General features: G+C 35.2%; 1 protein-coding gene across 1 annotated transcript; it reads left to right on the top strand.

Moving 5' to 3' along the window:
• Window positions 1-759: 759 nt before the first annotated feature.
• LOC113522378 (facilitated trehalose transporter Tret1-2 homolog) lies at window positions 760-22227 on the top strand. Its single transcript, XM_052897082.1, has 3 exons — window positions 760-993; window positions 5409-5544; window positions 13354-22227. Exons 1-3 carry the CDS (start codon window positions 952-954, stop codon window positions 14682-14684), a joined length of 1509 nt encoding a protein of 502 aa, XP_052753042.1. The 5' UTR covers window positions 760-951; the 3' UTR covers window positions 14685-22227.
• Window positions 22228-26509: the final 4282 nt, after the last annotated feature.

Here is a 26509-nt window from a genome sequence, read left to right as displayed (position 1 = left end):
TTTTATTTGAAGCAGTTGTGTTTGCATGGCTGTGTTTCGGTTTGAAGGGTGGGATATGGCGTGAATTTACTGGGTACAGAGGAATAACACCTGAGTCCTCAGGAATGGCAACGTATTGGAGGGGTATCATGGGCGAAACAGTACTCTGTTATGTCCATGGTACTGCTCATGTCTATAAGCGACGGTTACCACTTTCCATCACGTGGGCCGTCAGCTTGTTTGCCATTCGAAAATGCATAAAAAAAAGTCTGTTATCCAAAAAATTATATTAGATAACAGACTTTTAAAATACTCGAAAATAGATATCCGACCGATATGGGCGATACCGAAATTGGTAATGACCTTTTATCCACCGTCGATATCCAGAGAAATCCGATATATAAATATCAAATCGATATCCATATTTTTTTTAATGGGTGATAATGGAATGGTAACCCCACCCGCGCTATCGGTATACACCGGCGGGACACCAGTGCAGGATGATAGGTGATGATGAAGCAGGTCAGTTAGCCCATCGTGACGAATTCAACAATAAACCAATCAAGATGGTTTCCAGGGGGAACGGCGAGGAGGTGGACCTGAGAGAGTTTATTGCTAGCAATGGGATTGGTCGATATCCTTATTACGCATGCCTAATCACGATACAAAATTACGTTCAACGAGTTAATTATAAAAAAAAAAATGGCCCTATGTTTGTTTGTGTAATATCACAAAAAAAAAAACTCTCAGTCAACTGTGTAGAGATATATATATATTGATTATAAATAGTCAGACCTATTTGAAACACGGCGCGTGGCGCTACACTGTGCACAGTTGATATTATAACGCAAGTATTTATCTATCGTGTTACGACACATCTGATAAAAATGTGATGAGTGAAATATAACAATACGGGAAGTGTTAATAGTGAATTACAAACGTCGATGCTTGTTAGTGTGCGTGTTTGTTGCGATGGCTAAAAAATGTGAATGGAACACGCCGTTCAAGAAGCAGGTGAGTGGTTTAAATACGTTTTCTTTTTTTTTTTTGATGGGTGAAAATGGCATGGTAACCCCGCCTGCGCTAACGGAATACGCTGACGGAGCACCAGTGAAGGGCGATAGGTGAGAATGAAAACAGGCCAGTTGGCCCGTCATGATGAATTCATCAGGAATTAACCTTGATAGTTTCCAGGGAGAAAAGCGAGGAGGTCGACTTGCTTGGGTATATTGCTAGCAATGGGACTCTCAGTCTCCATTACTAACAATCCCTTTCCCCCCTTAAATACGTATTTGTAAATAGCATTGGTATATAATACAAAATTGTGTATCACAAACACGAGAAAGCTAACTTTGGCTGTGGTAATACCAGTATTTATTTCTTTCAAAATTACTGAACCGTTTTCGATAAAGTTTCTATGAGATCAACCTGTAAGTATATCCTTTCATTTGAAAGAATAATTAACAGGTTTACAACTGACGGAGTTATCTATACTTATAATAAATCTGTAGAGAGGTCAATTTTGTACATGAAATATATTTCCAAAATAACTATCAGCGAGTGATTAGTGATCGATACTGATGCCAGAAATGCAATCAGTAAATTTTGTCTGTCTGTCTGTATGTTCGTTATAGAAACAAAAACTACTAGACGGATTTTAACGAAACTTGATACAATTATTCTTCATGCTCCTGGGCAGGTTATAGTATACTTTTCATCACGCTACGATCAATAGGAGCAAAGCAGTGAAGGGAAATGTTAAAAATGTCCACCCGTGCGACGCCGGGTCGGGCCGCTAGTGAGGTAATAAACATTAAAAAAAAATACAATCAAATCGAACGGGAACGTGTTTCTTTTTAAATTCTATTGTAAATGTCAAGATTCACTTTGTTATTCCAAAAAGTAAACTGTGTCGCAAATATTTTAATAAAAAAATAAACAGTTATCACGGAAAATAACTTAAATACGTACCGTGAATGTGACTCTATGTGTCATTGATGACAGACAATATTTTATTACAATAAACTAGCTGTTGCCCGCGACTTCGTCCGTGTTTCCGTCGTTTTCCGTAAAATAAGTAGCCTATGTCCTTCCTCACGGTTCAGTGGTTTCGATGTAACAGACACATTTCCCTTCACTGCCCTGCTCCTATTGATCGTAGCGTGATGAAAAGTATACTATAACCTGCCCGGGAGTATGAAGAATAACTGTACCAAGTTTCGTTAAAATCCATCAAGTAGTTTTTGTTTCTATAACGAACATACAAAGGGATTGACAAAAATTTTACCGATTGCATTTTTGGCATCAGTATCGATCACTAATCACCCGCTGATAGTTATTTTGGAAATATATTTCATGTACAGAATTGACCTCTATACAGATTTATTATAAGTATAAATGTGCATGAGTATTTCGGTTGTGTTTGATCATAAACAGCATTAGACCAGATTAGATATAAGTGCATAATTTTGTTTAGTATGCACTATTTTTGGTGGCCTGTTTATATAGTATTTTTAGCCCATTGCTAGCAATATACCCTGTCAGGTCGACCTCCACGTAGTTCCCCCTGGAAACCATCGTGGCTAATTCTAGTTGAATTCGTCAGGATGGGCTAACTGACCTGCTTTCATCCTCATTAGTCATCTATCACTGGTGCCCCGCCAGTGTATACCGATAACGCAGGCAGGGTTTTTTTTTAAATGGATGATAATGGAATGGTAACCCCACCCGCGCTATCGGTATACACCGGCAGGGCACCAGTGAAGAATGATAGGTGAGGATGAAGCAGGTCAGTTAGCCCATTGTGACGAATTCAACAAGAATTGTTCACGATGGTTTCCAGGGGGACCCACGTGGAGGTCGACCTAATAAGGTATATTGCTAGCAATGGGGCTGTCAAACTCCATTGCTAACAATCCTTTTCCCCCCACACAGACAGGGTTACCATACCATTATCACCCATTAAAAAAAAAACAGTGGCATAGGAAGTAGTGTTTTTAAATCGATTGATTAATTTTTGAGTTCGTCCATTACAAACAAACAATCAATTCTTTCCTCTTTATAATATTAGTATAAATTGATGGTTAATTAATTTGAATTACTTTGTTTATTTCCGCTGCCATCAGTGTGCGTGCGACTGCCAAGATTTGGGGGGAAAGGGATTGTTAGCAATGGAGTTTGACAGTCCCATTGCTAGCAATATCCTATCAGGTCAACCTCCACGTGGTTCTCCCTGGAAACCATCGCGAACAATTCTTGTTGAATTCGTCACAATGGACTAACTGGCCTACTTCATCCTCACCTATCATCTTTCACTGGTGTACCGCCAGTGTATACCGATAGCGCGGGTGGGGTTACCATTCCATTATCATCCATTAAAGAAAAAAGAAAACTGCCGACATTTGAGGGTTTGAGGTGACTACATATTATTATTAATAGTGGAAAATCTACGATCTTCCGTACTAGTCATCAATCACTGCCCATTATTCAGTCTACATACATGTTTTTTTTTTTGGTGGATGAAAATGGTATGGTAACCGCGCCTGCGCTAACGGGATACGCTGGCGGAGCACCAGTGAAGGGTGATAGATGAGAATGAAAACAGGCCAGTTAGTCCATCATGATGGGCGAGCAATAATCTGGCTATCAAGGCGATGGTTTCCAATAAAGTAATAAAGAATATATATAATTAGGATTGGAGTAAATGATGTAAATGACCATTATGTACTGTAATTTTACAGTAAACAAAATGCTAGTTAGGTACCGTGGTTATGTTTAGATTCACGTTGTGTTTTTGTTGTTAACGGAAATAGAATTAAATGATATTTCTGTATATACCGAACCACTTGGAACAGCGAACAGGTAAACGGCCGATCTAATGGCCAGATGCTCATGTCAAATTCAGAATAAACATTATTCAAGTTGGTTTATACAGAAGCTAATTTGAGTAGTCGTAATATGGTATTGGTTTGGGGGAACAGGGATTGTTGGTAGTGAGATCCAACGGACCCATTACTAGCAATATACCCTAACAGGTCGACCTCCACGCGGTTCCCGCTGGAAACCATCGTGGTTAATTTTTGATGAATTCATCACGACGTTCAACGCTAGAGCGTTATTTTTTCTATTTCTATGCATTTATTAAATTCGTAAATATCTATTGAATGGAATAGCCGATTTGAACAATATATTTAAAAATATAAACACAAAACAATAATTATCGCTGACAATTTGCTTTAATCGAAACACGTCCAAAATGAAATGACCGCATGAATGACGTAACAACATGCTTGTACTGAAAACACTGAAAAGTTTCAATTTGACAGCACAATCCCCATCTTAAAAAAAAGTTTTAATTTGACACTAAAATCCCCATTAAAAAAATGATCAGCCATTTATTGAATTTATTTGTTACAAAAAATGTGATAAATGAAGAACCGCTCGACCGATTTTGTTCAAACTTCACATAAACCATCTACTAAATAGTCCGAACAAAGCCTCTAAACATTTGGTTTGGATAGGTGAGGCCGTTCTTGAGTTATAAAATTACAACGAAAAGTGGCATATATATATATATATATATATATATATATTACCAAGACTCTGACACATTTACTCCAGTATACCAACTAGATATACTAGACTATTTGGATGTACTGGTATTACTTTTTAACCTAGGTAAAAAGAAGCGTTTTCAATAACGAAAATTGCCTTCATTTCAAGTAATAACTCGGTAAACAAGTTGATAACAAAAATGGTAATCATTATAGTACGTAGTCTGTATCTATAGTACATATGTATAGGTATACATATGTATTATTAGTTAACAAGGGCATTATGCTTAATGAGATGTCGATCAGCGAAAAAACTGATATTAATTACCTACACGAATTTTGCGTATGATAAAAAAGACCAATCATAAAAACATGTTTACGTTTGTATGTGTACCTATATCTATATGAATTAATATTATGGAGAGGGCTACGCCATTGATAATATAATACCTATTTTTTTAATGGATGATAATGGAATAGTAACCCCACCCGCGCTATTGGTATACACCGGCGGGGCACCAGTGAAGGATGATAGGTGAGGATGAAGTAGGTCAGTTAGCCTATTAATAATAAATTATATCAAAGTGATAAAACTGTCATCAATCTGAGGAATAACACCTGAGTCCTCAGAGATAGCAACGCATGGGGGGTATCATGGGCGAAACAGTATACTCTGTTATGTCCATGGTACTGCTCATGTCTATAGGCGACGGTTACCACTTTCCATCAGGTGAACCGTCAGCTTGTTTGCCATTTTAAGTTGTATAAAAAAAATCATGCAAACACTGTAGATAGTACTACATCTATGGTATATAGAATTATATATAATTATTTATATAAAAAATCGTTTGATATATTTTTTGTTTTTCCTTTCAGTGCTTCGTCACAATAGGCGTTTGTCTGAACATGTCCGGGCATGGCTTGGTCATGGGTTTTGCTGCCATACTGCTGCCACAGCTCCGAAAACCAGATTCCATTATACCAATTGACGAATCATCTGGCTCTTGGATAGGTAAGTTCATTTATTTATTTATTTATATACATCGTACATTCACTTTACATATAGATATTATGTTATAGTCAAAATGTACACAGGCGGACTTCAAGAGATATCTTCCAGTCAACCTTGAGAACCCAAAAAGAGAAAATGTGATATTCTTTTTATTATATAAAATTTTTACAAAATAAAAAATACGTGCTGATTTAGCATTCAAAACTCTACGTTCCAAATCGTGGATGAATTTAGGAAGTCAACCAAATAAATTGATAAAGCATACATTAAGAAACCTCTTTGCTCGGGGGGAAGGGATTGTTATCAATGGGGAGGTTAGTCCCCATCGGTATCAATGTAACTTATCAGGTCGATCTCCACGCGGTTCCTCCTGGAAACCATCGTGACTAATTTATTGTTGAATTCGTCACGATGGGCTCTGACCTGCCTTTTCATCCTCACCAATCTTCCCTCGCTGATACCCGGCCAATGTATACCGATAGCGCAAGATATCATTCCATTATCATCCATTAAAACAAAAACCTCTTTGCTCTTTTTTCGAAGAATATGATCATTTTCAACGTGTTTTTGGCCATAGCCCAAAACTGCCTTTGCTTATTCCGTATTTACTAGATGTTAGGTATTGGGTTTGCACCTCGCTAAATAAATCTACTATAAACTCTATTGTATACCGCAATTTAAAATGGCTATAGTGACAGATACACACATATATGACATTCGTGTTTCAACCGTGAAGCAGTTGTGTTTGTATGGCTGTGTTTCGGTTTGAAGGGTGGGATATGGCGTGAATTTACTGGGTACAGAGGAATAACATCTGAGTCCTTAGGAATGACAACGCATGGGGGGTATCATGGGCGAAACAGTATACTCTGTTATGTCCATGGTACTGCTCATGTCTATAGGCGACGGTTACCACTTTCTATCAGGTGGGCCGTCAGCTTGTTTGCCAATCTAAGTTATATAAAAAAAAAACATATCCTCAAAATCCTTGTTGTGCACATTCTGCACCAGCACAACCAATTCAGCTTTTGTAGTTGCTTTTCTTCTGAAACTAGTAGCTAAGCTTCCCATTCTACTAACAGGATCAATGTGTAAACATCATTGTTCACTACCCACCGGCATAAGTCAGCATTGAGATCTTTTGTAATGGTCACCTTGCCTGCGCTATTGGTTGAAGTTAAAGACAGTTCATTTGGCCCACTATGGCCAATTTACGGGTTATTAAAGTTGTAAGGTTAGACCAATATGGACACTGGCCTGTTTGTGTGGATAAAAGAATGTAATGGTGCAAATTTCCAAGTTGCTCAGGGTATACGCAAACACTTTGCGAAAAATGTGGCATTGGCTTATGCTACAATAAGCAAAAGAACTGTTTTAAAAAATTTCATATTTTATAATTTTTAAAGGCTTTTTAGGCACTGTTGTATTTCTGCAACAATTTTTTTTTTAAAATAATAAATACTTTTTATGCAATAAGATTTTTACAACAAGATACATATTTACAACTAAGTAATCGTACAATTAACATAAATTACCATCTTGCTCCATAAAGGGTTAACGACTATGGAATCCAGGAGAGACCACGTTGAAACTAACTTCACCCTGTAAAAGTTGCAATGATCCTATTTCTCTAGTCTTTATCCCTTAATGATTGTTCTTTCATCACAGCAACGCCAATATTGAATATTGGCGTCTGACGGTGGATTTAAAGTTTCAAAGCTAAATGAAATTAGACGAACTTATATATATATCGGTCACGAGAAAAACGTTTCATATAACCTCGAGACCATAAACCAGTTTAACCATATAAGGAAGTTGCGAGACCACATTTATTAACTAGTAACAAGCCTAGACTAGTATGTTGAGAAGGTTTACGTATGTAATTCTAACATTTCATGACATTGAACTTCGCAATTTATCGAGGTGATACGGAGAATACAATTAGTGATAGTTAAATAGTTAATATAGTATAGTTAAATGCAAGGTTAAGGGTAATATATTAAAGTAACAAGGCACCATGTTGCTAATGCAATAATTTCAAGGCAACCGTTGGGTAACGGAGTTAATAGAAACAATCTAACAAAAAAAGCAGATAATTAATTTAATGTTTGAATATTTCATGATAGCGTTAAAATCGAGTATGTCGAGTACGCTCTTCTCAATGCAATTGTCAATGCAAACTATTGTAAACCGATCCTAATTGTAGCTAATTCCAAACTGTTGTTACATCAGTGCAGTATTAAATTGTCATTAGCAATAGATTTGGATTGAGTTCGATGTTGGATTCAAGAGTTATCCTACTGTTTGTTTGTTTGTTTATTGATTATTATTATAATTTAATTGTTTTCCTTTGTATACGATTGTTATTTTCTTTTGTTTGTTTTGCTTTGATTTCTTTTGTTCTTGTTTTGTGCGCTACTGTGTGGGCCGTATGCTTCTTCGATTAAATTATTTCTTTCTTTCTTCTCTCTTCTTCTACAAGAAACTATTCCATATTGAGATAGAATACGAGTAAACAAGATGACCAATACAGAACATGGAATACGGAAGGCAAGCAATATACATGGAACAGTTTACATGGACTTTTTTAATTACTTATTGATTGATCGTAAAATCTAAAAATACTTTTGACCTAGGGAACTGAAATTTGGGAGGTAGATTCATTTTATAGGTAGATAATCACTAAAAAAACATTAATGACAATTCCTACAAAAACGGGTAAAAAAATGGACTCTCCATTCTTTTACCCGTACTCTATTCTATTCCGTATTCTACCTACATCATTTTAATTCCTGCCATTAATTGCCCACTTAATGGCAGAAATGGATTATTAATCACTGCCATCGATTGACAAAGGGAATAGTCCTAAGCCACTTGCATCATCAGAGGAATAACACCTGAGTCCTCAGGAATGGCAACGCATGAGGAGTGTCATGGGCGAGGCAGTGTGCTCTGTTGTGTCCATGGTGCTGCTCATGTCTGTAGGTGACGGTTGCCAGACCGTCTTTGACAACTTAGAATGGCAAACAAGCTGACGGCCCACCTGATGGAAAGTGGTAACCGTTGCCTATAGACATGAGCAATATTAAGGATATAACAGAGTATACTGTTTCGCCCATGATACCCCCCATGCGTTGCCATTCCTGAGGACTCAGGTGTTATTCCTCTGTACCCAGTAAATTCACGCCATGTCCCACCCTTCAAACCGAAACACAGCCATGCAAACACAGCTGCTTCACGGTAGAAACACGAATAGGACAGAGGTGCCCAAGTAAACAACTTTTGTACAAAGTCTCCCTCTAGTAAATTACTTTGGTTCTTCTATGTTCTCACATTCTTTTATATCTTTATTTCTGAGTTTTTTATAAACATATTTCATTTGACAATAATACCGATCACACATATGATATATCAGGAGCAAATTGTTAATGTAATATTGTATATTATGTAATAAGTTATCTATGTAATATATCAAAATTTACGCCTATTGATACTATCTTAAACGAAAACAGTTATCAGTGATCTGTTTGATTTTCCTGTAACGATAATGCCTTAGCAACTCACCTGTTTATTTAAACATTTCAAATATTCATTACTTGCCTTTTTATAAGATTTTTTTTATACAACTCAGAACGGCAAACAAGCTGACAACCCACCTGATGGAAAGTGGTAACCATCGCCTGTAGTTATGAGCAGTACCATGGACATAACAGAGTATACTGTTTCGCCCATGATACATCCCATGCGTTGCCATTCCTGAGGACTCGGCTGTTATTCCTCTGTGCCCTGTAAATTCACGGCCATATCCCACCCTTTAAACTGAAACACAGCATTGCAAACACAACTGCTTCACGGTACGCTGCTCTTGATACGACACGACACCAACTCCTTCCTTGATCTGCCTGATGTAACTATGCCTCGGTCTCCCTCTTCCCTTCCTTCCTTCTATCTTACCTTCTATTATAATGTTCATAAGTTCGTCGTGTCGTATCAAGTGTCCCAACATTTTTCCCCTTCTGCCCTCAATAGTTCTAATAATTTGTCTTTTTTCCTTAGCCCTAAGCAGGACCTCCTTATTGCTAATTCGATCCCTCCAGCTAATTTTCTCCATCCTTCTCCAGCACCACGTTTCAAAGGCTCTAAGTTTATCCATTTCCTTCTGAGCTAATAAATAAAATAAAAATTTAAAAACCGTTAATTCTCCACTGCTGAACATGAGCCACCCCAATGAAGGGTAGTTTTGCCAGTAGTTGCCACGTTTGTTCGGCAGATTGGCGATCGTAGTTAGGCTTCTGGTGGTGTTTTAAGAGGGACGCTGCTCATCAATCGATTGCTATATTTTCTTAATCGCCTCTTACGAAACTCACGGAAAAAGAATTGGAATTTCAGCATGATAGGGGGACCACGTGGAGGCCGGCCTGACTGTGTACATTGCTAGCAATGCGACTGGTAGTTTGCATTACTAACAATCCCCCCCCCCCCTCATCAGCAGGTGCTTACGATCTGTAAACAGTTTTAGTTTAATAAAGTGTATTGAATTCTTTATCTAATCTCTAACTACATACACTCGTAAGTATTACAGGATTAAGATAAAAATCCGCGTTTGTTATATTTATATTACCAGAGGGAGACTTTGTACAAAAGTCGAATGCTTGGGTACCTCTGTCCCATTCATGTTTCAATCGTGAAGCAGTTGTGTTTGCATGGCTGTGTTTCGGTTTGAAGGGTGGGATATGGCGTGAATTTACTGGGTACAGAGGAACAACACCTGAGTCCTCAGGAATGGCAACGCATGGGAAGTGTCATGGGCGAAACAGTATACTCTGTCATGTCTATGGTATTGCTCATGTCTATAGGCGACGGTTACCACTTTCCATCAGGTGGGCTTGTTTGCCATTCTAAGTTGCATAAAAGAATTGTTTAAAAATCTATTGCTATATTTGTTAAGCATGTTGGTAACAATTCTATCATTTATTTTTTTAAATTACAATAAAACCATAATACACTAGAATATATTTTTATATAAGATAAAAAAACTGTTTTTAAGGTCACTGTCATTGCTCATTTCTAACTAGTATAATGCTATATATTTTTTTTATTTTGATGGGTGAAAATGGTATGGTAACCCCGCCTGCGCTAACGGGATACGCTGGCGGAGCACCAGTGAAGGGTGCTAGATGAGAATGAAAACAGGCCAGTTAGCCCATCATGATGAATTCATCAGGAATTAACCATGATAGTTACCAGGGAGAACCGCGAGGAGGTCGACCTGGTTGGGTATATTGCTAGCAATAGGATTCTCAGTCTCCATTACTAACAATCCCTTTCACCCCATAATGCTATATTAAGATAGTCAAAGTTCAAAGTCAAAGTTAAAGACAATATCAAATGTTTATATTTAACTGTGCATGACTTCAGTTACGGGCGTTCTAATGTCACGAACGTGTATTTCTGACAATATTTCGTCAGTAACTCTCACCGATTGAAGTGAACGGAAAATTCTAACATTTGGCAAATTACCAAATCACCTCGTTCGAGAGTAACCGAAGTGTTTATTGCGATAAAAGACAGATGACACTGCATCAGTGCTCAGGTTTATGAAGGATGAGCTATACGGAATGCTTGAAGTATGTATTACTTTTAGGAATTAAATAATTATTTTTATTAATAAATTAAAAATTAATTTATTAAAATCCTACAATATGAATTATTGTTGGAAACTCCAATGGAAATAATTACTGGCATAAAAACATTTTGTTCTATTGTTTTTATTATAATTAAACATGTGAATATTTTTATTACATCAACCGTTAACTGTCCACTGTTGGCCTCTCATATAATACCCCCCGTATTGCCAATAGTTGCTACGCTTGACAAGCGGGTTATCAACAGTTAACAAGAGAGACGCTGCTGCCCATTTTCCTGCCATTAAATTCCCGTAGTCGTTTAATACGACACCCACGAGGTCACACGACAGAAACTTAGTATATTACAAAAAAATTACTATATCCTACAGAAATATCTACTTCTGAATCCTAAAGAATCTACGGAAATTTGAAATAATCCAAGAAGATCGTTACGACAAATGGGAAAAAGTGGAATGAAAAATGAGGAATGAAGGGAACATGGTAGTAAAGAGTGAGGAAAACTTAGAAGGAAATTAAATTAGCTAAATAACCTGGAAATTATTATCCGGGAACAAGCTGCACTCCTACGGGAGGCTAAAAAAAATCCTAAAGAATCCGGAATGAACGTTAGGGGCGACACAGTGCATTCTGAGATGTATAGGCGATGATCAGCACTCAATCAAGAGAACTGTCAAATTGTTCGACAGTCCACGTTGAAGTAAAGATATAAAGACAGCTCTTGGAAATTAAATAATTTATATATACGCTTTTTTATATATGAAACTTAGAATGGCAAGCAAACTGACGACCCACCTGATCAAAAGTGGTAACCATCACCTATAGACGTGAGTAGTACCATGGACATAACAGAGTGTAATGTTTTGATCCATGATACCCGCATGCGTTGCCATTCCTGAGGGCAGGTGTTATTCCTCTGTACCCTGTAAATTCACTGGCATATCCCACCCTGCAAACCGAAACACAGCCATGCAAACACAATTGCTTCACGGTAGAAACACGAACGGAACAGAACTGCCCAAGCAAAAGACTTTTGTACAAACTCTACCTCTTTATAATCACTTTAAAATGTAACAGTCATGAAAATCATTACGTGATGTATGTGTTAAGTTAAATCACGAAGGTAATCACTTAACTGCTAACAAGAAATATAAATAAACATAAAAATTACATAGTTATAACAATATATTATTATCACTTAGATACATGTTTTATGTATTTAGTAGCTGTACTTAGACATATAACCTAGTTTCTAGGGGGGAAAAGGATTGTTAGTAATGGAGACTAAAAATCCCATTGCTAGCAATATACCCAACCAGGTCGACCTCCACGCGGTTCCCCCTGGAAACTGTCATGATTAATTCTTCATGACGAATTCATCATGATGGGCTAACTGGCCTGTTTTCATTCTCATCTATCACCCTTCACTGGTGCTCCGCCAGCGTATCCCGTTAGCGCAGGCGGGGTTACCATACCATTTTCATCCAACAAAAAAAAAACCTAGTTTCTAATACATTAGTAATCTAGTCGAGTGATTTTATAGATAAACTTGCGTTTATCTAAATATTTTGTTGTTTAAACTATTGAACAACAAAATGGATTTTTTTTTATACCACTGAAGTGGCAAACAAGCATACGGCCCACCTGATGGTAAGTGGTTACCGTAGCCTATGAACAGCTGCAATACCAGGTATTACGCGTGCGTTGCCAACCCTGAAGAAACCTCTTTACCCCCCTTTTGAAGAACCCCATGCTGTAGTCTCTTGGGAAAACCTCGGCAGGGAGCTCATTCCACAACTTGAGTATTCGTGGGAGGAAACATCTCTGAAACCGCGCAGTACGCGACCATTGAGGCTGTAGGACATGAAGATGAACTCCTTGTCGATGGTGAGTCGTACGATGGTGGAAAGTGGCTGTGAGCATTGAACAATTCCTCAAAATGGATGCTTGTATTTGACTATAATATTTGTTACTGTATTTCACGTGTGTTGTATACTGTATTATTTAACAGCTAAACGTGTCGGAATAACAATTGTTTTAATTGGATCCAATATTTTGTTAAATTTTTCACCAATACCACTTTTTGATTTCATAGAATATAAGTGTGATCGTCGCAGGCTTTAATGTAATATTTATTATTCTTACAATAACGCTTTTGTTTCAGCTTCCATCCTGGGTTTCGCGTTGGTAGCAGGCAACTTCATAGCACCCACTATAATGGCCAAATATGGTAGAAGAACAGCTAACTTGGTGAGCATCGTGCCAATGCTGGTTGGTTGGTTCTGCATCATCATAGCGACAAGTATACCCTTACTGCTATTCGCCAGATTTCTCCAGGGGATATCCATGGGCATGAGCGCAACATTGGGACCAGTTTTAATCGGTGAATACACAAGCCCAAACAATCGAGGTGCATTTTTAACAAGCATATCCTTGACTATTGCAATTGGGGTTTTAACTGTGCATTCCTTGGGGTCTTATTTGCCTTGGCAGACTGCGGCGTTGGTTTGCGCATTCATAGTCTTTATTGATTTGTTAATTGTGATCTATTCACCAGAATCGCCCAGTTGGTTATCTGATCAAGGTAGATATGAGGATTGCAGAAAAGTATTTAGATGGTTGAGAGGAGACGGCGAGGAAGAGGAACTGAAGGAGATGATCGAAGCCAGTGTTATATTAAGAGAATCGAAAGACGAAGCGAACTTGTCTGAATCATTTTTAAAGAAAATGAAAGCTGGTGTTGCTTATTTTAATAATACAGTACTAAAGAAAGAGTTTTACAAGCCAATATTTATTATGATGCACGTATATACTTTGGGACAGTGGGCTGGTGCGAACATCTTGGCAGCGTACACTACAGATATCTTCCAAAATGTAGTAGGCGATGGCACTAATATACCCCTTATGATTATTACGTTGGATATCCAGAGAATCATTTCGAATTCTTGTGCTGTTTACGTTATCAAGAAGATCAAACGACGCACCATGCTTTTCATCACTGTGGGCATTAACCTTTTTGCTTTTCTTTCAATCGCTGGATACACATATTGCAAAGCGCAACACCTTTTACCGTTCGACCATCCAGCAATAGGCATTTTATTGATACATATCCATATGTTCTCTATAGCTACTGGTACCGTTCCGTTACCCTTCATCATAGCTGGAGAACTGTTCCCATTAGAATATAGGAGTCTAGCTGGCGGTATCAGCGTTCTGTTCTTATCTTCGAATCTTTTCATCACAGTTAAAACTGTGCCTATTTTGTTTAAATCTGTAGGAATCTACGGAGCCTATTTGTTATATTTCGCCGTGGTAGGATATTGTTTAGTTATAGCTGGACTGTTTCTACCAGAAACGAAAGATAGAACTCTTCAAGATATAGAGAATGAGTTTAGAGGTAGACCGTTGACTGCAGACGAATTAAAATCTGTACAGTCTTTGACATCTTGGAAACAGCACAGTAAAGACAGAAGATGTAGCAGCCCATTAATTTAACTTGATAGTACGTTGTTGGTGTACCAATGCACTACCAATGCGGTTACTAAACTTTAAACTTTACAGAATACTCAACGAACTCCTGTTACTCTAGAAAATTTTACAACTAATTAGGAATAATAGAAAAATTGTATTGTATTATAAAATCCTTATGGTACACAATAATATATTGGACACATTAAAAGATGTAATATACAATGACGCTTTAAAATAAATGGAAATAATGAACAAAAGCATTCTATTTGAAAGCGAATCATCAGAACGTTAATTAGTATACTCATGGAATTATTAAGTATACTCTAGAGTCAGTTTGGAGTGTTTTGCCAGTAGTTACCACGCTTAGCAGGCGGATTAGCAACCGCAGTTTGGCTTAAGATGTTTTAAGAAGGACGCTGCTGCCCATCCCTTGCCCGCCCTTAGTCGCCTCTTACGACGTCCACGGGAAAGGACGGGGTGGCCTATTCTATGCCGGGACCACACGGTAATACTCTAGTATACTATTACTAATTCCGATTATTATATTAATTTATAAAGCTTATATTTACAAGCTTTAAAAGGTATAACATATTTGTTAGTTTAAGAATAATCCGTTAAGTTTCTAAAATTTTCAATTTACGGCTTTGAAATATGATCACGTGTGGTCCTTATACTACACCTACGTATATTAAGTTTCAACACAATTTAATGAAAATGTAAGCAAGTCTTGTTGAAATTAACACAGAAATATATATTAATAAAAATTTAAAACATTCAAGCAATTAATTGATTTTTGCTGTTATTGCGAGGTTCCACAAATAATACAGTCACGTCTTACATAAGTTTTTATTTCATGACGATTATACATGTCCTGATCACAATTCTTGTCGCTTTAGATAATTAAACTTAAGTAGTTTATTATACTATGAGTAATGTGTTGACAGCTAAACTGCTTTTAACAAAGATTTCGGAATAGAAACTCGTAGATGGAATGCATAATACACATAGTGTATTGCTCGTTGTATTTATGACATTGCCAATGCGTTAGAGAGAGATAGACATATAAAAATGCATCTGCCTTTTGACTAGTTCGTAGAAGTCGAGTTCATTTGTTTTAGTACGTTTGTTCCGTTGTGGAACAGGCTAAGGTCGGAGACCATGCTGCCTAGTTTTCAATAATCATACTGTCTGGAATAATCAAATTCATCAAGATATGTCACTTGGTTTTATTGGCCGTATAACCCTACGGAATTTAGATACTACCTGCTTGCATACTTTCTACATAAACTGTGTCGAATATGTAATGTAGTAATGTAAAATTTGTTATTGGCAAATAATTGACATATCAATATGAGCAAAAATTTTACGTACACACTTCCTATACACTAACGTGCTATAAATTGAGAAAAATAGCAACTGATGGTATATCTTTCGTTCTCTTTTTAGTAATTATATTTGCATAAGAAGAAAGGAAGTAACCATATGATTTATAGTTTTTATTTTATCATTCCTTCCTTGTTCTTAGCTTTAACAAAATGACTCACTAGTTTTGCATATTGGCGGGAGCGCGACTGTGGCGCCACCAATACACATAAATTGCAATGTTTTACAAAACTAAAACTGTATTTCCGGTTGTTTTAATAACAATTAAATTGATAAGAAGATTTTAATCATGAATCTGGCATACGTTAACAATTATATTATGTTTTTATGAATTTAAGCTATCACTATGGACTACTACATGAGTGCAGTATTAAATTGTCATTAGCAATAGATTTGGATTGAGTTCGATGTTGGATTCAAGAGTTATCCTACTGTTTGTTTGTTTGTTTGTTTATTGATTATTATTATAATTTAATTGCTTTCTATTTGTATACAATTATTATTTTCTTTTGTTTGTTTTGTTTTGATTTCTTTTGTTCTTGTTTTGTGCGCTACTGTGTGGGCCGCATGCTTCTTCGATTAAATTATTTCTTTCTTTCTTTCTTACTATCAGCAGATTGAGTCAAGTAAACTGTTTTCTTACATTTTCATTAAATTCCATTAATACTAATTTAATATAATAATATAATAAGCTTCGTTAATAGTCTTACAAATTTTAATTATTAACAGAGCCCTTCTAACTTTAGAATTTAACATCAAAACTAAGAGTTTCAAGTCTTAGTTTTAATGAAATCGCTGTGCTTAGATCCAATCATTTATTTTTGGTACAAATCACGTGTGATTTAATAGTTGTAAAGTGATGGAGTGATTGACAAATTTGAGTACGATGAAGCATCACGGACTCTCTTCATGTCTGTTCTTTGAGTATCACAAATTAATATTGATGTATTATTTTTTTAAAAAGTACTTAATTTCCTAGTTATATTATTCATCTGTGTGATAATTATGATTATTATAGGCGCCTTAGCTTAATGTTACTTAATATATTTGAAAATATTGTAAAATATTGCATTTGTAAATTCCAAAATTATTAACAGGTTGAAAAATGTAAATACCTTCAATCAACAAACTACGTCAGAAAAAAAGTGATGGAAAAAAGTGATGGAAAAAAGGATTTGGAAAAAAGTGATGGTAATATTTAGTAACCAATATATATTTGTTTATTTATTTATAACATTATTAATTTCATGGGAGCTACTAAATTGTAATACATCCAGCCAGGATAGTAGAGACGTTCGGGTTCGAATCCCGTGTGATCGAATCGACGGATGGTAAATTTTTCAACCTATTTTATAATTACATAGCACAAATTGTGAGTCGAAAATAAAAATTATTTTTGTAAATAGCATAAGTGCCGTCTCTCTACACCATTATGTGAAATTCGGGTACTAATGGTAAGAGACGAGGCACTCCCCAAATTATTATTTTTAGACGAATTTAATAATAGGATAGAAATGTAAATTATTTAGTTTCATATCTGTGATTCAAATATATTTGTAGAAAAATAACGTGCAATTAGATAGATGGTAAATAATTGAAAATTTAATATTAAGAAATTTAACAACATGGCGACTTCAATAATATTACATCTGATGTTTATTACTAGTCTGTATTGACACAAATTTATAATTTACTGGGTACAGAGGAATGATACCTGAGTCCTGAGGAATGACAACGCATGGGGGGTATCATGGGCGAAACAGTATACTCTGTTATGTCCATGGTACTGCTCATGTCTATAGGCGACGGTTACCACTTTCCATCAGGTGGGCCGTCAGCTTGTTTGCCATTTTAAGTTGTATAAAAAAAGTTAATTTAAACTTTTGTTGCATTGTTTAAACGTATTTTAAATACACTTTCGGGACTTAACGGAATGAAAATTTTTTTGCAAGTAAATAGTACCTACATACCTGCTTCTTTATTGCCGACGTTTCGACGTGGATTGCACCGCGTCGTCATCACGACTTGGCAATTTTTTCATCTCATTAAATCCCAATAGTGTTTATTTAAATAGTTTATTAAAATAAAATTGTTAAGTAAAAATAGTTAATTTAAAATTTATAATTGTAAAATTTACTTTTGTTTGAAAAAAAAAAACAATAACTGTGTTTCTTGTTTTCCTCGGTTGCAAATTGCAATCCAATGGGCGGTAATTATAAAAAATGATTGTTTAAAATTATTAACATTAACTTTACTTAAATAAAAATTATTCCTATGGGACCACAACAATTAAAAAAAATATCAGACGCTTCAGATATGGTAGTAATACAGTATACTTAAAAAAAGCAATAAATAATCTTTTTCTTTTTAAAAAATCAAATGTTCTTTATTATTTTTTAAATTCATAATAATGGATAGAAAATTAATATTAAAAAATGTCTAGAAATAAAAAGGAATACGACATTTTATAATCTTTTCGATATGTGTTTATAAAAGCTATTATTTTATTGACTTTGAAATTTTATTTTTAAATCCTTCTTCAATATTTTTAGCTTAGAAAATTGCACCAAGCAAAAAGAGTTTGTTTTTCAAACTGACTTTAAAAAGAAGAAGTTTTTTTTTTAATGTTTGTTACCTCATAACTCCGTCGGTTCTAACCGCTTTAGGATTTTTTTTTTTATCTGAAAAGATATAAATTAGTCTCATAGAAATTTTATCAAAATAGGTTTTGTAGTTTAATTTTTAGACCACGATAACTGATTTTGTTACTATTGTAGTAGGTCTTTTGTGGGACACAGTTTTTAATTAAGTTCAAAATAGTGTACAAAATATAGGAAGGAATTGATGATTAAAAGAAATATACAGAGATACCTAGTATTCTGTTATGTCCATGATGCTGTTCAAGTTTACCACTTACCATCAGGTGCACCGTCAGTTTGTTACAATTGAATGTTGGGGGGAAAAATATAAAATTTGTCATTTCATGGTCACAATTTGAGTTATACATATAATGTCATATAACCTCCTATTATATTAATTTATTTATAAATTACTCTTCATACTTACAGTATCCCAAAAACGCGTAGTGAGCCATAGGTTTATTTTACAAAACTAAAAAAAAATTTTAAACAACATTTAAAAAATATATATATTTTGTCATTAAATATATCAATATCTGGCTGCTGAGCAATTAGAGAATTGAGCAGAGAAATAGCCTGATAAGTGGGAGCAAACTGAGCAGTACAGGTGCGAACCGGCGGTGCCGATAGTAGTCGACAAGCACGCAATCGCATATATATGTATATAGATATCAACTGATAGTATCTAAAACCTATGATACTCAAGATAAAACACTAGTGAACACTTCATTTCACTCCTTCCTTCAAATTCCCAGTCAGTCGGTCGCTAAGAGCGGCTAAATAAATCTCTAGATATGTATGATACTAAAATCAAATTATATTTTTATTAAATTTCCATACAGCATGTAAACATAAATTTAAACAATATAATATCAGCCTTTAACTGTCCACTGCTAAACATAAGCCTCCCCCTTGGGGGGTTTTGCCAGTAGTTGCCACGCTTGGCAGACGGATTAGCAGCCGCAGTCAGGCTTTAGACGCTGCTGCCCTTCTCGTCCTCCCTTAGTCGATTCTTACGACATCCATGGGAAGGAAGGGGTGGCCTATTCTATGCCGGGACCACACGGCCACGTGTAAAATAATAAATTATAGATTTTTAGAAAACCAAAATTTATTTTAACATACAGTTGATAAAATTAATAATTATTGTTAAAATATAAAGTCTTTTAAGTTATTTATAAAGTATTTAGTAAAGAAAGAGAAGAATTCATGCGCCACTTTAACTTAAATATATTTAATGTTGGTCTTATTTCATTTATACTAGCTGAACTAAAACCATAAGTTTTTTGAACATCTTTGTAAATTATTGATGCCCATTAATGCTTCTCTTTTCGCGTCTAGGGACAGTAGATAAAGTTTTGTTTGAGAAATCAGTTCAGGGTACGATAGTACTGATGTACCTGAAGAAGGTAAAAGCCCTTAAAATAATAATAAAAAAAAAAAGTATTTAGTAATATAGTGTACAAAAAAAATTTTGGAAAATCGATTTTTACCTATAGCTTCAGGTGTAAAGAAGATAATTTGTCATATCTCCTATTTTATATACAATTTTCGAAAAATTTAAAATTTTAGATAATGGATTTGCTTCTAAAGTTAACATTCATTATTCTATTTTATAATACTATGTCAAAACCTTACATTATGTAGATAATCTCATATTAGTTTCTTTACCAGAAACAGGTCAATGTATTATCCATGTGTGCGTGAATCGGGTTACCGTAACGTACATTTATTATTCAGAATAAGGAAATAAAAATATTTTGTAAGATTAAATTGAAAAATAAAAGCGATACTAAATTCTTACGAATGAATTTAAAAGAATAAACAATACGCAATGATACGTAATGATGCTTATCTTTACTGATTACTTTAATTTATATTATCAAATTAAGACTTAAAATATGTTGTCGCTTTTAAATCATTGAAAATGGCCGCCATTTTAAATAATACATATGTATAAAATTGTAAACAATACGGAAATATTTATATGATACCATATAGAAAAAATAGTTCCAAATTCAAATTTAAAAAATCAACTTGATTTAGGAGATTTTTAATTCAATTACTAGCAACACAAACAAAAATGGCGTTTTTGGTTTTAATTTAAAAAAGTATGTGTCAAAATTTAATCAGTCCAATGTCAGTTTAGCTGACTAAAAGTGATCCGTTTTCGAAATTCGATGCTCTATCTAAGCATATAATTTTAAGAACAAGAATTACATAGAAGGAGTGATAAAATTGTCAATTCATAGCAGGCCATGTTAACATACAAATGTTATACGGCCGTATAACCCTACCAAATTCAGATACAACCTGCTCGCATACTTTCTACATAAACTGTGTCGAATATATAATCTAGTAATGTAAAAGTTGTTACTGACAAATAATTGAGATATTAAATATTTTCATTCTCTCTCTCTCTCTCTCTCTCTGTTCAGTCGGACACTCTTGGCAGAGTGGTCGTGGTTTTCACAATGACGGTGGATCGTCGGTGAGGCTCTCCTTCGCAATTGAGGTTCTCGCAATATGTCTCCATCTACTTCTGTTCGCCGCCGAGCGAGAGCATTCCACAATAGATTTCTGTGTGGCCGTTTTGACGAGGTCAGTCCATCGCGTTGGCGATCTTCCCCGAGAACGTTTGCCTTGTACCGCTCCTTGGACAATTAAACGTTCCATACAATCTTCATTCCGGATGATATGGCCGAAGTATTTGAGAATTCGTATACGAACAGTTGACGACAATCTCTCTCTGATTTTCAGTTCATTCAGAATGGAAACGTTAGTTCGAAAGGCAGTCCAAGGTATTTTCTATACACTAGCCTGCTATGAATTGAGAAAAATGACAACTGCTAGTGTATCTTTCATCCTCTTTTTACTAATTATATTTGCATAAGAAGGAAAGAGGCAACCATATGATTTACAATTTTGATTTTATCATTCCTTCTATGAAATTCTTTGTTCTTAGATCTCTTAGATCTAAGGTCAAAACTTATAATTTGGTATAATGAAATTATTTAATTGAAAATATAATATACTACTACAAATACAGATGCCATATTTGTGTTGCTAGAATAATAATCAGGATACTGGCTATCGATAATTTAGTAAACTTACTGTCATCATCATCATCATCATATCAGCCGTTAACTGTCTCCTGGTGAACATAGGTCTCCCTCTTTGGGGGGGGGGGGAGGAGGTTGCCAATAGTTACACGTAGTAATTGGCAGGCAAGGAGACCACAGTTAGACTTTGGTGATGTTTTAAGAGGGACGCTGCTGCCCATCCCTCGATGACTTACCTTAGTCGCCTTTTATGACTTACTGTATTCGTCTATAATGATCTTACAGTATTTTTTTTTTATATCCAGTAGCATATTTATATAGAATATAATTCTAAAAACACGTTAAAAATTCCAAAATATTTGTTTAAATGTAAAATGTTCTAGTTTTGATATAATTTATATACTCAATGATTATTTATTATCATTATTGTAATAAATTTATAGTGATATTTTAATTAAGTTATATAATAAATTATTAATGATATATACTGTACTTTTATTTCCTAAATCCATCTTTTAATCTAGTCGCACAACCACTCTTTGGAATCAACTTTCAGCAGCAGTATTTCCGAACCGACACGACATTGTAACCTTCAAGAAAAGAGCATATTCCTTTTTAAAAGGCCGGCAGCACGCCTGCAATGCCTATAGTGTTGTGGGTGATCATGGGCGACGGTAGTCACTTACCACATGAGTGAACCATATGCTCTTTTGCCCCATGTGTTGTAAAAAAAAAGTTTATAACATACTTCTGTCCCACTTGTGTATCTTTCATCAAGGAGCTGTGTTATGGTTTAATCGTATGTAAATTTCAGGTAACAATAAATAAATAAATATACCGTGACCATGAGAGAGTCGTCAGTGATGACTATCTCACCCTGACCTTGACCCTGGCCCTGGAGACAGTAATGTATGTGTCATGTATGTTAATAATGTATGTGTAATGTAATAACTCATCACATTATCATACGTTACCGTCTCCGGGGATGTTACACAATAGAAACTTTATTATTATTATGAATGCATTTGAATTTTAGTTGCGCACATACATTTATTTTTAATTCACAATCGGGATTTACCAACATAACACACATCGAAAAGTCTGCAATAAAAATTAGATGCTATACTCAGTCTTCAGGAATGGCAATGGCATAAAGGGTATCATGGGCGATTTTTTACATTTATTTTATTTATTTAACTCTTTATTGCACCATAAACAAAAATATGTATACAATGACAATTTTTTTTTTAATCGATGATGATGGAATGATAACCCCACCCGCGCTATCGGTATACACCGGCGGGGCACCCGTGAAGGATGATAGGTGAGAATGAAGTAGGTCGGTTAGCCCATCGTGACCAATTCAACAAGAATTGTTCACGTTGGTTTCCATGGGGAACCACGTGGAGGTCGACCTAATAGGGCATATTGCTAGCAATGGGGCTGTCAAACTCCATGGCTAACAATCCATTTTCCCCCTTACAATGACAATTGAACAATTCAAGTGATATACAGTAACATAAATACAGATGGAAATATACACATAAAGGTACAAAAGGCGGTCTTATCGCTAGGGCAATCTCTTACAGACAATCTTTATATATATATAAATTTATAAATGAAGACATTTGTACTAAAACCTTTGGAGATACTGCAAGAGTAGCTACTTGTAAAAACCATGTCCTTGCTACTCCCGCTGACGGAAACCATTCGCAAAGTTCGGGTTATAATTTCATTTTTATTCCCAAACTGTTATTAATGTTTTTAGAGACTTTTGCCTTTCTTAGATTTATCAAATATGAACTGTAGAACAGGGTACAGAGTTATAACACTTTAGTCCTCAGGAATGGTAACATGAGCGACATACTACGATTATACTCTGTTATGTCTATGGTACTGTTCATGTCTATAGATCAGTCGGCTTCGTCAGCTTGTTTGCCATTCTAAGTTGCATAAAAAAAAACTATTTACCTGTAATCGCGTCTAATTGTGAATTTAAAATATATATAAACAACTGGAGAGTAATAAATTAACAACTGCGCACATACATTTATTTATTATTTATTAATTTGTTTTTTTTTTAAATATTTACAACATTATAACAGCAAGAGCCAAATCAATGTTATAAACCTAGTGTGCTAACATACAAAGTTATGATAAATGTATTTAACCCGACTCTAAATATTTCTAAGCCGTTTCTAATATCTTTGGCAAGCTACTACCAAATATATCAATGATGTTTATCTAGCTAGCTGACCCCGTAAACGTTGTTTTACCACTTATGGCGAAATATAACAATCGCGATTATAATACAGGGGTTGATCGTAAAACGATGAAAATTAAAAATTGTGTGTATTTTTCAATGCTAAATCATATTCAAATAAAAAAAAAATTTTTTTAGGGGTGGGTCACCCTTATCAGTGATGGGTATAAAAAATAGATGTTGGCCGATTCTCAGACCTACCTAGAATATGCACACAAAATTTTATGAAAATCGGTAAAGCCATTTCGGAGGAGTTTGGTAACAAACACCGTGACACGAGAATTTTACATATAAGATTTAATAACCGTACTGCGTCAGTTAAGGGAGCGTGCTCAAGTAGGTTATACCAATATATATATAAAGAATGGTAACCGGACAGTGTCTGTACATACATTATTACAGCACAGATATTTAAGAAAACATAATACGTAAAAAATAATAATAAAACTAATGTAAGTCTTTATTGTACCACTTAAAGAATAATACAAAACAATATACATATTCAAGTTCAAATAATCTTTATTTAAATAGACTTGTTTACAAGTACTTTTAAATCGTAATTTTTTTTAAATCTACTGCACGGTTCGGTAAGGTGTTATCTGTTGAGAAGAACCAGCAAGAAACTCAACAGTTACTCTTTTAAATCTCTGTTAACATTATGTGTATTTATTTAAATGTACTATGTTTTAAATTACATGGCCGTTAAAAAGCCCGTGCATGATCGACTAACACCATGCACGTGTCATTCACATGTCATTCAAGTAATCGTTCAGAGTGTAATAGGCTTTGTTCAATAAGTGTTTTTAATAACAGTTTTAGTTTAATTAAAAGGCAAATCCAAAATATCCTTCGGTATCTTATTATAACATTTAATGCCCGTTCCCATAAAATACCTATTAACTTTTTCTAAACGATACTTCGGTACAGCAAGCTTGTATTTGTATCTAGTGTTAAGATTATTCAGATCGCTGTTTTTAAAAAACAGTTGAAGATTTCTATGCGTATGTATGTTAACTGTTCGTGTAATGAGATGGTAAAAAATGGAAACTAATCTACCGTTGCTAGTAAACTGTATTATATATTATAACAATTGTATGAAATTTATGAATAAATGAGGATAATGAAAGTAGAAACCACTGACCTGAATCTATGTAGTAGGATTTCGCTCTAGCTTTAGGCTACCCAGAACTTCGGGTTCATTCGAACTTACCCTCAGATCCGGGTCACCTGTACACCGCCTTAAACTTGTCCAACAATGTAGCGTGTACTTAATCAGCCTCTTGGTTTTATGTTGTCAATAATAAGAACTATACGAATACGATATTTCATTTCATCCCAACCATCTGGACGAGTGGCGGTCCTCCACCGTGCGTTTTTCAAGGCACTTTCTCCCACGCACAACCACTCGTTGGAATCAACATCCAGCAGCAGTATTTCCGAACCGATACGACAACATAACCTTCAAGAAAAGAGTATATTCCTTTTTAAAAGGCCGGCAGCACACCTGCAATGCCGTTGGTGTTGTGGGTAACCATGGGCGGCGGTAGTCACTTACCATCAGGTGAGTTAGCATATTAGTAGATACTCGTCGCATTTTGTTTTATGCAACTTAGAATGGCAAACAAGCTGATAGCCCAACTGAGGGACAGTGGTAACCGTCGCCTATAGACATGAGCAGTACTATGGACATAACAGAGTATACCGTTTCGCTCATGATACCCCCCATGAGTTGACATTTCTAGAGACTCAGGTGTTATTCCTCTGTACCCAGTAAATTCACTGCCATATCTCACCTTTCAAACCGAAACACAGCCATGCAAACACAACTGCTTCACGGTAGAAACACGAATGGTACAGAGGTGCTCAAGCAAACGACTTTTGTACAAAGTCTGCCTCTAGTAAAAGCGGTATAATTCTCCTCTGGTAGAATCAAATCTGGCACAAACAAACGACTTGGAAACGTAACTGTATTCTTTTATTAGTATTATAAATTCGAAATATTATAATAATGGTTTAGATGTTTGTTACTCTATCACGCAAAAATTACTGGACAAATTTGAATGAAATTTGGTACACAAATGGGCTATATCCTAACATAGCGCATAGGATAATTTATATACTAACTTACATGAATAAACCTTCAGTAAACAGTTAAATAAAAAAAAATACAGGTACATGAAATTTCATTATATCGTCAGATTTTGAATTATTGTATAGCTGTTTTAACTTACATAAAGTCATTATGATAAATAGAATTTAGTTGTTAAGAATGGCAACATTCCATACCAAGTTACCTAGTATCCAATTATTCGTAATTACTACATAATCATTGCAAAATTTGTCTAAGCATACAATAAGTAACAGAATTTCCTGTATCGATAATTGTGCAAATACTGCCAAAGTATAAGTAATAGAACTATCACATTGTAAAAATCATTTAGCAAAATCAATCAATCATAGCCTATGGTGTACCTATGTCGAATCATCGTCGTCATCATTTCA

The sequence above is a fragment of the Galleria mellonella genome, unplaced genomic scaffold (genome assembly GCF_026898425.1).
Source record: "Galleria mellonella isolate WM207_F2 unplaced genomic scaffold, CSIRO_AGI_GalMel_v1 utg352, whole genome shotgun sequence".
Lineage (NCBI taxonomy): Eukaryota > Metazoa > Arthropoda > Insecta > Lepidoptera > Pyralidae > Galleria > Galleria mellonella.
This window is presented reverse-complemented; position numbering and strand designations above follow the sequence as displayed.